The sequence below is a fragment of the Tiliqua scincoides genome, chromosome 3 (assembly GCF_035046505.1).
Source record: "Tiliqua scincoides isolate rTilSci1 chromosome 3, rTilSci1.hap2, whole genome shotgun sequence".
In the NCBI taxonomy this organism is placed as follows: Eukaryota; Metazoa; Chordata; class Lepidosauria; order Squamata; family Scincidae; genus Tiliqua; species Tiliqua scincoides.
The window spans coordinates 190,496,423-190,511,415 of record NC_089823.1 but is presented as its reverse complement, the minus strand read 5'-3'; the positions used below and the strand labels follow the sequence as shown (position 1 = coordinate 190,511,415).

The 14,993-nt window shown below is 42.7% G+C and overlaps 1 protein-coding gene across 1 annotated transcript in view; it reads left to right on the top strand.

Annotated features, from left to right (window-relative positions):
- Positions 1-14,993, top strand: part of ARMH3 (armadillo like helical domain containing 3) — a 170,761-nt gene that overhangs the window by 31,102 nt on the left and 124,666 nt on the right. Inside the window, exons 14-18 of the mRNA XM_066620197.1 lie at positions 1,654-1,747; positions 5,944-6,045; positions 9,128-9,186; positions 10,704-10,769; positions 14,246-14,315. Coding sequence (XP_066476294.1) covers positions 1,654-1,747; positions 5,944-6,045; positions 9,128-9,186; positions 10,704-10,769; positions 14,246-14,315 — 391 coding nt within the window. The remainder of the gene's footprint in view (positions 1-1,653; positions 1,748-5,943; positions 6,046-9,127; positions 9,187-10,703; positions 10,770-14,245; positions 14,316-14,993) is intronic.

Sequence of the window (14,993 nt, the reverse complement as noted above, 5' to 3'; positions counted from 1 at the left end):
GCAAGACAAAGAACACAACCCAACAGTGGTCGGAGGTGCCAAAGCATGCTTTTCCGTGCTTGAAAAAGCCCTCCCCCTGCACCTTGTACTGGTTTGTCATGTTACATCTGGCCTTCCAACCCAGAAGTAACTGGCGATGATGTCATCGGCAGTTATTGCCTGGTGGACCATGTGAAGTGTTACAGTGGAGGACCAACTTTAAAAAAACACTGGTCTAGTATGCTTGTGACTCCAGCTAATACTTTGGAGGCCTTGGTGTAGAGTTTGCTTTATTCATTATAATAAGAAATCTGGCCTGGTTTATAAGGTAGGGATATTTAGGCATACTTTGATGTTACAACTATAGCTAAAAGTTACAAAGTTCCATTTGTGTTCAAGTTGTTTGTTCAGTTTGTGTCTGCATAGGCTGCAGATCTAAATATGGTATATGCTGACAACGTATTTCAGGTTCATGGATGAGGGAGATGCTGTACCTTGTGCAAAGTTAAATTGGAAGTTTTTTCAGAAATACAATGCCAATATCTTGTTGCTAGGTGGCACCATTATCCATCAGCTAATAGGCATTTTAAGATTTCATTAGGAGTTTGCTTGCAGTATTTTCAGTGGGTAGTTTATTTCAAAGCTTGTTTTAGAGCAGCGATTTTCAACCTTTTTCATCTCACAGCACACTGACAAGGCACTAAAATTGTCAAGGCACACCATCAGTTTTTTGACAGCACACACCATGCTGTTAGTAGGGGGCTCAAACCTCCCAATTGCCTTACTAATAAATGACCCTCTCCAAGCTCCTGTGGCACACCTGTGGACCATCCACAGCACATCAGTGTGCCACAGCAAGGTGGTTGAAAATCGCTGTTTTAGAGGTTCAAAAACGGAGTCCACGACAGTTGGCTGTGTGTTCTTTTATTATGAGTTGGGCTGATAAGAGTTGATTAATAACCAGATATTCTAGATCTCTGTCACAGCAGAGCCCTGTGTGAACTTCCATGAAATGCTGAGCAATTAAAAACAGATTGGTAGTTCTAGAACACATTTTAGCTCATCACACGGCTTGTTGCCGAGAGAACATTTGGAGTTGTGTTGATACAAAGACACTCTGAAACAGACTTTATTATTTCATGGTTGGATATAAAATAGAATAGAATGCTGATCTGAACTCATGCCTGTTCTTCTGGATGATGGTGACACAAATGGAACCCAATGGAGAATAAAGTTGAATCGGAAATTAGGTGTGGAGTTACTGGCTGAGGTAAAATATGAAGAGGAGTGAAAGAATGCAGAAAGAATCAATAGCAATATCATTTATGTAACACTGTCTTCTCCTGAAGCATCTGGGTTAAGCAGGAGGGTGGTGACATGATGCATTGACTTGCTCTTTAAATAGGAATATCTTAAGAGAGCATATTAAGAGGAAGAAAAAATACTACTTAATGGCAACTGTGCCTTTTGGAAGCAGAAAACATTTAGGGGCATGTTTGTAGTCATTTCCATATGCATGCAAACAAAATTACTGATTTCAGCGGGAATTCAGGTCTGGTCAGGTGGGCAAGAAGAGATCTTCAAAGTGCCAGCACCAGGGATGGGGTCACAGCTTGCAGTTATATTGCACAGGCTTCATGGAACTTAGCTGACCTACATGTGTTTGGTTCCTAGAGTCATCCTGAAATTGGGTTGGTGACAATGCCAGAAAGTCCGGTCCCAACAACTCCAGTCACTCCACTCGGGACCACACCACCGTCTTCTGATGGTGAGCTGTTCTACTCTCTGATTATCTGCATCTTAAAATGTTTATATCCTGGACACAATAGTAACTGACCCACTCTGTGCAGAAGGAACTAAGTTTTTTCAGTTCCACCACTAAAATGGTTTGCAGCATCCTGTTTGCATGTTCCTGGATGGAAATTGACCCCAGATGAGAGCTTTCCTGAGACTGTTTTGTAATATGTGAAAGAAAGCTGCCATTGATAAACAGGAGGGTAGTACATGGTTTGGTGCGTGTAATGCTGAGTGTGGTCATTCTGGACAAAACAGGATCAGTTGTCAATACATGGTTGCATAATTTCCCTGGGTGTGCTGACCGCTTCTTGCATCGCAGGTGGCTTAATGGAAGGACGTGATGAATTTGAATAGAGCTCGGTTTGTAAACATCTTAGGGTGAGGACTGTATGTGTTACCCTCTTACAGCTGCTATTCAGGTCATTCTAATATCCTAGTTGCAGAGTATTCTTCTCTGGGAGGATAAATTCTTCTTCGTTGCCATGGATATCAAAAGCCTCAGTTAAAAAAAAAAATGTCTTCCACTTCTCTGCATATGTATTCCATATGATGCTGAGGGTTGGGAGCTGCTTAGTTTTCTTTCAAATTGTTCATTGCAAATGTTATCTACCCACGCACTTTTTTTTATACAGTGGGCAACATTTGCGCTTACCTTTGACTCTTTCTCTTTAATTTACATTGACAAACCCAGACTGTTGCAGACAGGCATAGTGTGAGTACTGCCTTCCTGCTGCTGGGAGGTTAATTAACAACAATAATGGAGTTTTTAGTCTTGACCTGCACCAACACTGTTTAAAGTCTTTGTTCATTTATGGTTTTCATCTTTTCTTTGTGATTCTGAGCATAGGTTTGCTTTGTCTTGCTCCCCAGGATTTCTGACTTTTTTCTTTTTTCTTAAATGCGAAGTCTTGGGGGATGGAGTAGTAATCTGATCAACTGAATAGTAAATTTTACCATGGTCCATGATCGGTCATATGCAGTGCAGATTCAGAATGAGAATCTGCTTTTTCTTTTGTCTCTTGAAAAGAATTTAGCCTAAACCTAGTACGTGTGCTTTTGGGTACTTTCCCATGTTGCTGGAGTATTGCCAACGGACTTACGTACTAAAACCCATTTCCTCTGCACCTTGTTTGTAACATGAATTAAGCACACTTTTCGAGTTTCAAAATAGCGTTATTTTCATGAAAGAGTCAAAACTGCAAGGGTTAAGCTATGTTAGGTAGTGATTCTTTTTGCACAGTTATTTTTTTAAGCTCTTTTCTGTTGTTGCATGAACTGTGTCTAAGGTGCCTGTCACCATGGTATCTTAAGTGCTGATTTTGCTTGCTGCTGTTAAATATTCATGGTGTGTATCATAGCAGCTCCAGAAGGACACATTATAGCTGTTGAATGTAATGTATATTAGCTAAATCTCTGAGTGGGTTAGGGCTACTCTGGGAAAGTTGTGTTCTTGTATTGGCATGATGTGCATCTAAGTTCAGGGTACTGTTAAAAATGAGCTAAGGCTGACCTCTTTGCCTTTCTCTTCAGTGAAGTAACCCACTGAAGAGATTCATTATTGGCTAACCTGCCTTAAGCTGCCTTAGTCACAGAGTGATTATGCTTCTGATCTCTCTTCTGGTCTCTTACTGTCTCAGAAGAAAAGACAGCAAAATACATGAACTTTATGTTTTTTGTTATGTTTTAAGGGCTCAGGCACTGTTCTTTTGTTTTTGGCTAGAAATGCTTTAACTTCTCTTTCCTCCGCCCATCCGCCTCAGTATGAAAAAATCATTTAAGTCTTGTTGTACTGGTCCTGTTGTGTTATTAATTAATAGAAGAGTTTGACCTCTGAGGCTAGTAGATGTTGTCAATGCCAAATGAGCTTCCTTGCTTGCACTGATTTAACTGTGGGGTGCTCTTATTGCCCCATACACAAATAGCAACCCTTGAGTGTTTCTGGATGTATATTGCAAGGAAGGGAACCAGTGGCAAATAAGTCATATGGAGGTTAAAAGAGAAGATGTTTCAGACCTCATTGATAAATTAAAGATCAATAAGTCACCGGGCCCTGATGGCATCCACCCTAGAGTTATTAAGGAATTGAAGAATGAAGTTGCTGATCTCTTGACTAAGGTATGCAACTTGTCCCTCAAAACAGCCACAGTGCCAGAAGATTGGAGGATAGCAAATGTCACGTCTGTTTTTAAAAAGGGAAAGAGGGGGGACCCGGGAAACTATAGGCCGGTCAGCCTAACATCCATACCAGGTAAGATGGTGGAATGCCTCATCAAAGATAGGATCTCAAAACACATAGACGAACAGGCCTTGCTGAGGGAGAGTCAGCATGGCTTCTGTAAGGGTAAGTCTTGCCTCACGAACCTTATAGAATTCTTTGAAAAGGTCAACAGGCATGTGGATGTGCGAGAACCCGTGGACATTATATATCTGGACTTTCAGAAGGCGTTTGACACGGTCCCTCACCAAAGGCTACTGAAAAAACTCCACAGTCAGGGAATTAGAGGACAGGTTCTCTCGTGGATTGAGAACTGGTTGGAGGCCAGGAAGCAGAGAGTGGGTGTCAATGGGCAATTTTCACAATGGAGAGAGGTGAAAAGCGGTGTGCCCCAAGGATCTGTCCTGGGACCGGTGCTTTTCAACCTCTTCATAAATGACCTGGAGACAGGGTTGAGCAGTGAAGTGGCTAAGTTTGCAGACGACACCAAACTTTTCCGAGTGGTGAAGACCAGAAGTGATTGTGAGGAGCTCCAGAAGGATCTCTCCAGATTGGCAGAATGGGCAGCAAAATGGCAGATGCGCTTCAATGTCAGTAAGTGTAAAGTCATGCATATTGGGGCAAAAAATCAAAACTTTAGATATAGGCTGATGGGTTCTGAGCTGTCTGTGACAGATCAGGAGAGAGATCTTGGGGTGGTGGTGGACAGGTCAATGAAAGTGTCGACCCAATGTGCGGCAGCAGTGAAGAAGGCCAATTCTATGCTTGGGATCATTAGGAAGGGTATTGAGAACAAAACGGCTAGTATTATAATGCCATTGTATAAATCTATGGTAAGGCTGCACCTGGAGTATTGTGTCCAGTTTTGGTCGCCGCATCTCAAAAAAGACATAGTGGAAATGGAAAAGGTGCAAAAGAGAGCGACTAAGATGATAACAGGGCAGGGGCACCTTCCTTATGAGGAAAGGCTACGGCGTTTGGGCCTCTTCAGCCTAGAAAAGAGACGCCTGAGGGGGGACATGATTGAGACATACAAAATTATTCAGGAGATGGACAGAGTGGATAGGGAGATGATCTTTACACTCTCACATAACACCAGAACCAGGGGACATCCACTAAAATTGAGTGTTGGGAGAGTTAGAACAGACAAAAGAAAATATTTCTTTACTCAGTGTGTGGTTGGTCTGTGGAACTCCTTGCCACAGGATGTGGTGATGGCGTCTAGCCTGGACGCCTTTAAAGGGGGATTGGACAAGTTTCTGGAGGAAAAATCCATTATGGGGTACAAGCCATGATGTGTATGCGCAACCTCCTGATTTTAGAAATGGGTTATGTCAGAATGCCAGATGCAGGGGAGGGCACCAGGATGAGGTCTCTTGTTATGTGGTGTGCTCCCTGGGGCATTTGGTGGGCTGCTGTGAGATACAGGAAGCTGGACTAGATGGGCCTATGGCCTGATCCAGTGGGGCTGTTCTTATGTTCTTATGCCAACCTGGGGAACAAAATTCCCTCTTTCAGCTCCTTGCCTCTATAGCCTTGTTTCCCCACTTGGTCCATTCTGAAACCATAGATTATCTCCTGTTGAAGATGTTGGGACTGCTTGCTTCTCTCCTCCAGCTACATCCATATGTGGAGAACAAGATATCAGACATAGTAGCAGAAGTGCTACAAATATGAAGTTTTCTAAGGGTATTCTCTGTGATGTTTAAGTGTGCACAGTTCTACTTCATAAGGTGGGTGGGTGTGTATGTGTGGTGTGGGTGTGTGGACCAAATGGCCTTGATTCTCTTTTGATCTCTGTTGGCAGTATCTGGTGTCACAGACCATTGTGAGAAGAGATGCATGTTAGATTAGATGCTGCTTTGTGAGGGGCACCTTCTCTACCTTTGCTAGGGAGCTTTTTGCAACTGCTATGTGCTGGTGATGAGCAAATCTTATCTGACCTTTCCCAGTTATAAGCACTGTGGAGCTGCCTCTGGATGCAGACGTGCAAACCAGTAACCTGCTGATAACTTTCTTAAAGTACAGCTCCATCGTTATGCAAGATACCAAAGGTAAGCAACTGTGTTGACACAGCTTTACATTTCTGAAATCTATTGGGGAAGGGAAAGGGATGTTGCTAGTAGGTCTGCATACAAAAACTTACCTGGACTCCCTTTGGATATGAAACTTCTGCACACTGAGAGAATGAACTGATTTCTCATTGCCAGATGGCGATTACTGGAGGCCTAGGAAATCCTGGTGCTGAAGGGAGGGAAACCACATGTAGAAGGGAAAAAATTGTAGTTCATAACTGCCAGAGGAGTCTCAGCAGGCCCTCTCTAGGAAGTAAAGTGGATCCAATTTTCAGCTATAAAAGGGAAGTCGCATTTCCATTGCATATAGTACTGCATTTCTGAGCATGCCCAAGAGACAACAGTGCATGAAATAGAGCTCTGAGCAAGAAATGAAACGCTGTGTCCTTCAGTACTCATCATGTATCATAATTTTTGACTGTAAAACATATTGTGGTGCAACGTAGTATAGAAAGGCCTTCAGAAGTTGCATCTGTCTTCTCTGTCAAGGTGAGGTCTGGAGTGCTGTTTGATCATGGATGTGCAAATATATTCTCAACTTGCAATACTGGCATGTTTTTTTATTGCCCCAGACTGTAACCTGTTGCACATGCCCACTATTGTGTTACCTGTTATTCCATGACAGAAATCGCTGGTGTTAGACCATTACATTTTGCTTGGTATCTTGCCTTTTGATAGCATCTGTTTCTGAGCAATGCTAAAGCAAGAACTATAGATGCTTTTACTCCAGCCCTATCAAGGACATGTTATTCAGTCCTTTTTTACATATCCATCCCAGTCTGTGTAACTGTGCATGAAAACATTAAGCAGCAAACATTACCTTTTAAAAAAAAAAGACTCACTAGTGCCCTTTGTCATGGTCTTTGTGTCATGGATTTATTTAATTTAGCAAAATGCATTTTTGAAGAGGGTAGTTGCTTTTATTGCAGCTTCTTCAAGAAGAAAAACAGTTCTTTGGGGTTGCTTCTGATTTATTTTTATTTTTAATGGGAATATTTAATGATACTAGGGTAAACCTGTCCTTACTGATATTTGCTTGGGAGGGCTGGATGCGTATGTCTTGTGCTTGGAGTGTTTCCTGACACAGTGGTCAGCTGCCATGCTGGTTTTGTTGAATATTTTGAGGATAATTGCTCAGCTACCTCTCCAATCCTCAGTGTGATGATAAATTGTTCTTTTAATGTTAAATGTACCTTCTTGCCACCACCCTTATGTTGGTGTTCCCCACTCATTAACATTTCTCATCCTACTTTTCCTTTGAGAGAGAGAAAAGCAAGCTCCGGTCAGGAACCTGACTGCATAGAACTGACTTGACTGCAGAACTTTACCAGCTGTCTCTTCCCATCTGTAAGACAGGGCCAAATCTGGTATCCCACTTGGGAGCTGTGCCATTTTTGCAATGCGCTTACGTGTTGTGAAGAGTAATAAGCTGATCCTGATGTGCTGTTGAACGTAGTATGTCATTTATAAAGCGAGTAATCTAAAGTGCAAGTGCTTAGCCTAGAGCAGTAATACTTGCTGTGTAATCTCCAAGGAGGAGACAGGACTATGCAATAAGTGTCAAGATCTTGCAGTGAAAAGATAACAAGGCTCCTGAGTATTGGTACTCTCTAGGGCTACTTCCTCTGTTTTGCTGAAAAAGCAGCACTTTAGTCTGTCTTAAAAATGATCACTTGAGGGCCCTTAAATGAACCCACATATAGTTGTGTGTTGCCATCCTGTTATATGAACCTGCAGGTTGAGGCTTTCCATATTATCTGTCTGTAAAGACTCTTTGTCCCCAGTGAGAAGAGATGGAAAGTTTATGTCACAGTTGCCTATGAGTGTTCAGGGCTGTTTGTATGTATCATGCCTCTCTTCTAAAATCATCATATTGATGGAGTTAGTGCAGTGCTAGAGTTAAAGGTGACCCGAAAAGGGGAAACTCAAGTTGGTTTGCTTTTGCTCTGATATACAAGGAAAACATTAAATGTTTCTTGTATGTTAGAATCGGTGAATGTGCCCTTCCCTATAATGCTGAAATTATGGCTAGGGGTGGGGGGAGAGTGATGATGTGAGCTTGCTTACATTATGATTCTGATCTTATTCAGAATGTGTGTGCTGGTCAATTGTCCTTGCAATCTTCTCTCTCAGTCATTTGGACAGGTAACAGACCAGGTTGAAGCCCTTAGAGTAGGGGTTGGAAACCTACGGCCCATGGTCCAGATCTGGTCCACCACCCGAAATCATCTGACCTGTAGTTCCAAAAAAATATATCCACCTGGCCTGCAATGGTCCTAAGAAAGAATTCAAGTTTGTAATTCTATCACTGTAAGGCTTTTAGTGCAAGCAGACCAAGGGCAGAATCTTCCATTGAACATCATTCCCTCTACATGCATCTCTTCGCACCTTGCCCATCTGTTTTGTCTTAGCTCTATGGCCTAATCAGGAGATTTGCGCGTGCATTCTTACTATTGACAGATCTAATGTCTGGCTGCTATGCGGACTGGCTCCTAACCCCTGCCTTAGTCCATGGAGACCAGTTTCACTGTGAGGTAAAAAAAAATATCCTGATCTCTTAGAAGTACTTTCCTCTGCTCTTTATCTTCTACATTTGAGGAGGTGAGACACATTGCTCACTGGAGTGCAAGGCAGGATAACTTCAGGAAACAGGATATTTCTAATTTCCTCTTGTTCAGAGCCTTTGAGAGGTTGCTACATTGTCAATTGGTATCATTGACTGCTGCTTCTGAGTAGGATAATTTTTTAAGAATAGCATTATTTTTTGCTACAAAAGAAAGAGGTGTCTCATTTATGACCAGTTAAAAGCACCAGAAAAAATTTAATTTTTGAGATGTAAAAAGAAAGAGAAGAGTACCAACTCAGTCTTGGGCTTGTGGTAACAAAAGTCTTATTACAGATACCTGGGGCTTTATAATTTCTCTGCTAGGGTCATAACTTTGGACCTTTATACAAAGTTGGTGCCTCACCTCCTCCTCTATTCTGCCCAGGGGGGATGCTTCCTGATCCTTTGGCACATCAAAATTTAGAGGCTCATGTGGGACCTATTGTTCATTTGCAGATGAACACCGGCTCCATAGTGGCAAGCTCTGTCTGATTATTCTGACCTGCATAGCAGAGGTAAGTCCCCTGCCTGTGCCCTGCATCTCATTATCGCATTCTTCAGTCACTAACCCTGTGACCTGGCACTGTGTCTGCATTCTTTACCTTTTTACTGGAAGCTGAATTATAAGCACTGTGGTACCGCTAATTACACATCTGCTGAGGCTTGGCCCCTTCTGTCTATTTTTAGTGTGATGCAGAATATTTATTGCACCAAAACATGGCAGATCACTTAAACTTGCCTAGGCTTCCTAGATATACATGTGGAGCCTCAGTATCCACAAGGGATCTGTTCTCGGATTCCCCCCCCCCCCCCAGATAACAAAAACTATTGATAATGAAATTCGCAGTTTTGGCCCCTTTAAACCCTCCAAAGATGACCAGAGCAGTGCCCATGGCTTCTGTGGGCTTCAGAATGACCGAAAAAGCAAAAAACTCGCTACTTCCAGTTTCCTGAGGGAAACCAGAAGTGACCTTTTAATGCCTTTTAAGGCATTCTGAGGCCCTGGGAAGCCCCTGGAGGGGCCAAGGTTGGGTCAAGTCTGGCTCATTGAGAGTCCATGGGACATGCTTTGAGCCAAATCCACAGATGTAAAATCTGTGGATAAACAGGCTCCACTTGTATAAGATAAAGTGGGATTTCTGCAGCAAGAAGGAAGTACTTTGCCCAACTGAGACAAAGGTTAACAAGGGTGGAAAGGCATTGGCTCAGACAAAACTGGAGAACTTTTGATGATATTGTCTTTTGGTGCTTTCTAGAGGAGGTTTTCAAGAGAAGCTTCTAATGGAAAAAGACTCAGACTCTTATTGGCTTGCTTTGTTTTGCTTAGCATTAAAATTGGACTCTTCTATCTATGACAGCTCAACCTATATTAGTGTTACCCAGTGTCTGAGTATTTTAAGCAGTATATAAAGATTTCATGAATTGCCTGATCTTGCTTTGTTAAAAAAAAATTAACAGCAATTAGTTTCAGCTTTTGTTTGCCTAAGTAGCACAGAGAGGAAGATGGTGAGTTATTGCCTATTTCTAGACAGGACATGTTTGACGATGGAGTCAAAGGAAAGGTGAGTATTTATTGCCATCATTGGCTGTGTGTTATACCAAGCATGATTTGATTTAAGGTTGATCTTGGGAATGAGATCTGCTTGGGGATCAAGGTTGCTGAGCTTTCTTCTGTTGGCTCAAGCTGTAATAACTCCAGTGGTGACTGTCCATCAAAATGTCACTGGAAAGCTTTCTTCTTGAATTACAGTACAAAAAAGAGGCTGGAGAAATTCTCCTGGTGAAATCTGCAAAGCACGTTAAAATGTTACTGACTCTTTTTCCTAGGCTGAGCAAAGGGAAGATGCCTGAAGTTTTTGACAAAATGCACAATAGTGCAAACTTTAACGTTAATCTGAGTTAGGCTGGTGGGAGGAAAATCTACTCACTTAGCTAGTGGAATCCACTTGAATGCATCTGTCAGAACTGCTATTTACATGTAGTTGCAAACTTGAGTGCTGTCTTTCATGCTTACTTTAGCATTTTTCAATAGGACCAGTATGCCAATGCCTTTCTACATGATGACAACATGAATTTTCGAGTAAACCTTCACAGAATGGTGAGTATTCCTGATTTGGTGTCCTGCCATGACAAGCTGGGTTAGAATCTTGAAATCATTAGGCACTTGTATCCTTTGTATTATCCCAGGCAAGTAGGTGTTCTAGCATCAGGCATTCACAGTTGAGACTAGGGACATCTGAAAGTTAATAAGGATGAATGCACATTAAACAACTAAGGGCAAAATCCTAACCTACTTTCCAGCGCTGAGAGAAGAGAACAAACATTTTCTTACCGTGAGGAGGCCTCTGTGACTGCCCCCCAACTGCAGGATGCAGCACACGCCCCACTGGCACAGCTATGCCAGTGCTGGAAAGTTGGTTAGGATTGTGCCCTAAGGGGCCCCAGCTGGGCCATTACAAGCCTTGCCGAGGAAGCCGGCATGGAGCCTCTGCAGGCCAGTGCACCTCTGAGTGCTGGCCCAGCTTCCTCCTGAGGAGGCGTAAACGTGCCTTATGGCACGTTTGCAACCCTCCTGGGCCTTGCGCTGGCCCATGGGCACCTCTGGATTGCGCCCTCAAAGTATCTTTATCTAGTCCGTATTTAGGTTTCTGGCAACCTAAACTAAACAGTGGTGCAGCAATTTTAAAATACAGTTCTTGTATACGCACTCCAAATGGATCCGTCTAGGAGAGCAAGTTTATTAATGTGGTAGTACAAGTACCAAGTCTTGCAGGTTGTCCCTTGATTTTCTAATTGAGAGATTTGGCTGCAGGTTTGCCTGCCTAATGTGTTATGATGAAGACCTTGCTGTTAATTAGCATTTGTTTGTAATGAAACCATATACTGAGGCACTCAAGTCTTCAAAAGAGATTGAAAAGTTGTAAAGCATGCCAACTATAGAGTTCTATTACTTGCAGCCAACTGTCAGAAAATTGTAAAAAGGTGGTGGCTAGTGTCATCGTGTGGAATTTGATATAAATACCTCAAGGTTTTTAGCTAGGTGTGGAATTTGGCCCCTGATGAAAATTCCTTGGAATGTTCCAAGTTACTAGCTGCCTGTTAGCTATATATGTTTGACAAATCAGCAAAGGATCATTTTAGACTTTCAGTCCTACCCTGTTGTATGTTTCAGTGAACTGCTGAACTAGGTCCTCATTCTATTGTAAAGTTCATAATAAAAATTCTGGAGTATTTTCTGTATTTTTAATGTCCATATCTGTCTTAATATTGCTAGTTAATCCTGGTGCCTCCATTTTTTATCTGGTAGTGAAATAGTAATCTTCTGTTTTCAGCTAGAAGTCTAAGCAAAAAAACTGGCTAGCTAGTTAAAATTAAAAATAAAATAAAATTCAGCAGCTCCTCTGCCTCTGCTTCTCAGCCCTTATTAGTCTCTCATGTTTGCCAGGTTATAATAGTGCCATGAACAGTAGAAGCCACAACTGGCAAAATCTCCCTTTGTGTTCAGTAGCCCTATGTGAATCTTTGGCCCTGGGTTGCTCTATATTTCTGTTAGCTTTGTTTCCTACTTTTCTCTACTGCCCCCATGCCCAGTATGAGGTTTTGGCTCATGCCGATCTTCTCCCTTGCTTTTTCTTTCTTTGTGTTTCCACTACTCATTACTTCCTCAGGTCTTTGCTTCCTACTTTGTCTCATTTTCTTCAGCCACCTACCCGGTGCTTCTGTTTGCCCTGCCTTTAACATACATTCTCTCTCTCTCTCTCTCTCTCTCTCTCTCTCTCTCTCTCTCTCTCTCTCTCTCTGGGTGTGTGTATATATGAAATAATTATAGTTAATCAATCAATCAATCCTGCCCCTCTCCTGATGAAGGCAACCAAGGTGATTTACAACATGAAACGCCAGCTTGTGTCAGCTGTTGAATGCTATCCTAAATAAAAATATTTTATTGCCCCGACCAAAGGTCTCCAAAGAGGGAACTGTTCTTAATTCCACACTCAGGGTGACACTACTGACAAGACCCTGTCCCTCACCGCCATCTCCCTCACCTCCTTTAGGGCCCTCTCATCTTAACATCCTGCTTCCTCTTAGCTTTTCTCATACCAACTTTGCCTATACGTTCCTCAGTTTCCTGTTTCCTTCTGAGTTCATTGTCTTTTCTGTCACCGTTGTCACCCTTCCCTCGCCTTGGTCTCATAGGTTTCCCTGTCTCCTTGGTTCTCTTCTCAAATGCTGACCACAGAGTTATTCCTGTCCCAAGGGCCTATGAGATTTTAATCCAGTAAAACGGACAACTTTATCTTCCTTCATGGAAACCGAACTGCAAACAGGCTGACTTCTAGTTATAGTGAACTCTTGATTTAGCAGACTTAGGAAGTAATGGAATCCAGTATCTGCAGAGGTCTGTTAAACTCCCTACCTTGCCTCAGGAAGTACACATCTCTAGAGGGCCCTGGTTGAGAGAGTGGCAGTGCAAGGGGAGCCCTGGAAGATAGGTCTGCCCTCAGGCCTGCCCCTGAGCCCCCTCCTGCACTTACCCACTTTAGAAATCTCCCTCAGTGCTGCTGCTCTGCTCTCCCCCAGAAATGGAGACATTCTTTCAGTCCTCGGGACACCCTGTATAAGAGCAGAGTTGTGGCATCAAGAGAGCTCTCTGAGGTAGGGGTTTAACGGGCTAATGGGGGAAGGGGTGTCTGGTTTTAATGGACTTTCAGCATCAATGGATACCCGTCCTCCCATTAGTCCATTAAATTGAGGGTTCACTGTAGTTGGAATGTTTGTGAACAACAGACTGTGCTATCATATCCGTCAACTTCTTTTCTTCTGAATATTTATATACTGCTGTTCAGCAACAACAAAATGTTATCAAACCAGTTTACATAATAAAAGAAATAAGATGATGAGAAAGATGTCCCAAAAGGGCTCACAGTTTTTAAAGACACAAAGGAGATACCAGCAACCATCCACTGAAAGAGATGCTGTGCTTGGGTAAATAAGGACAGCTGACTCCTCCTTACTAAAAAATTTTAGAGAGGTGTTGCTTTAGAAGGTTCCCATTTATCCAGTTAGCAGGGTTGTCAGAGGCTTCATGGCCACAACTGCAGCATAACAGAGAGATGCTTACCTGTTCTAGTTGTGAAGTTGAGTGGAGGAACATCTGGTTGTCTCATGGACTGTACTGAGGAAGGAGTGTAGTTTGCATGTGGGCCCCTGGGATAATCTGCTTGGGGGAGATTGTGAAACACCTCTTTCCAGCTGCTGGGTAAAAACATGGGGGAGGGAGGAGAATAATGACTAGATGAAAATAGGCTACTCTAGTTCAGTATTATGCCTCTAATAGTGTGTGAGTAATGTGTAGGGGCAAACAGCTGGCACTGTAGAAGCCCTCGGGCCAGCCAACAGTTACTTTCCTTTTTGCTCACATGCAAACTGGTAAAGTAGTCACTGAGACTCAGTGGGATGGGGAAGGGGCAAACTATCCCTTTGGGTGTCAGCTTTTGCATGTAAGGAAGGGAACCAAGGTAGCACACCTTATATGAAATAGCACTGATTGATTATTTTATCTCCCTATGTTTGAAGCCTATGAGACACAGAAAGAAAGCTGCAGACAAGAACCTTCCCTGTCGACCGCTCGTTTGTGCAGTGTTGGGTAAGTGTACTTCCCAGACTTGGTCAGCAACCTGTTCAGAGAGGAACTGAGGTGAGGAGAGGGAGTGAGGAAGGTGCCATCAAGACACTGCTTCTGAAACAAATTAAATTTTCTAATATGGCATGCTGTTTCTCACCTTGTTTTCTTTTGGTAAGATAAAAAGCTGGTCTTTGTAACTAAATCCATCTGAAATCAGCTGCAATGTAGTGAAACACAATAATTATCAAGATTTGCAGAGACTAATGGCACAGCCTTTTGTCAACTTTTGTTACTTGAACTTGAAAGTGTTAGACTGAGTTCTCTACATTAACGAAGTGTTAGCAACTTCAAATGAAAGGTGGGATGAGCTGGTACAAGGGCTGAAAAGAAAAATTCATTTGAATTTTTTCAGTTCTGCAGCTCTTTGATGGTGAAAGGCAGGCACATGTTGGCAAAAGTGTTTGGGTGACCTTGCCATCCTGGAATAAATAGACCTGTGTCTAGAATAGGAATGGAGTGCAGGCTGGTGTGCCCCTGTATCCACGGGGGATCTGTTTGGTGCATCCCCCCCACAGATATGGAAACTGGATACAGGGGGGAAGCATTAATGCTTCCCATGCCCCCCCATGCTCATTAACATCCTTTAAATGCTTACTGGGAAGTGCTTCTTGCTTAAAACGGGTCGCTATAAGCATTTGT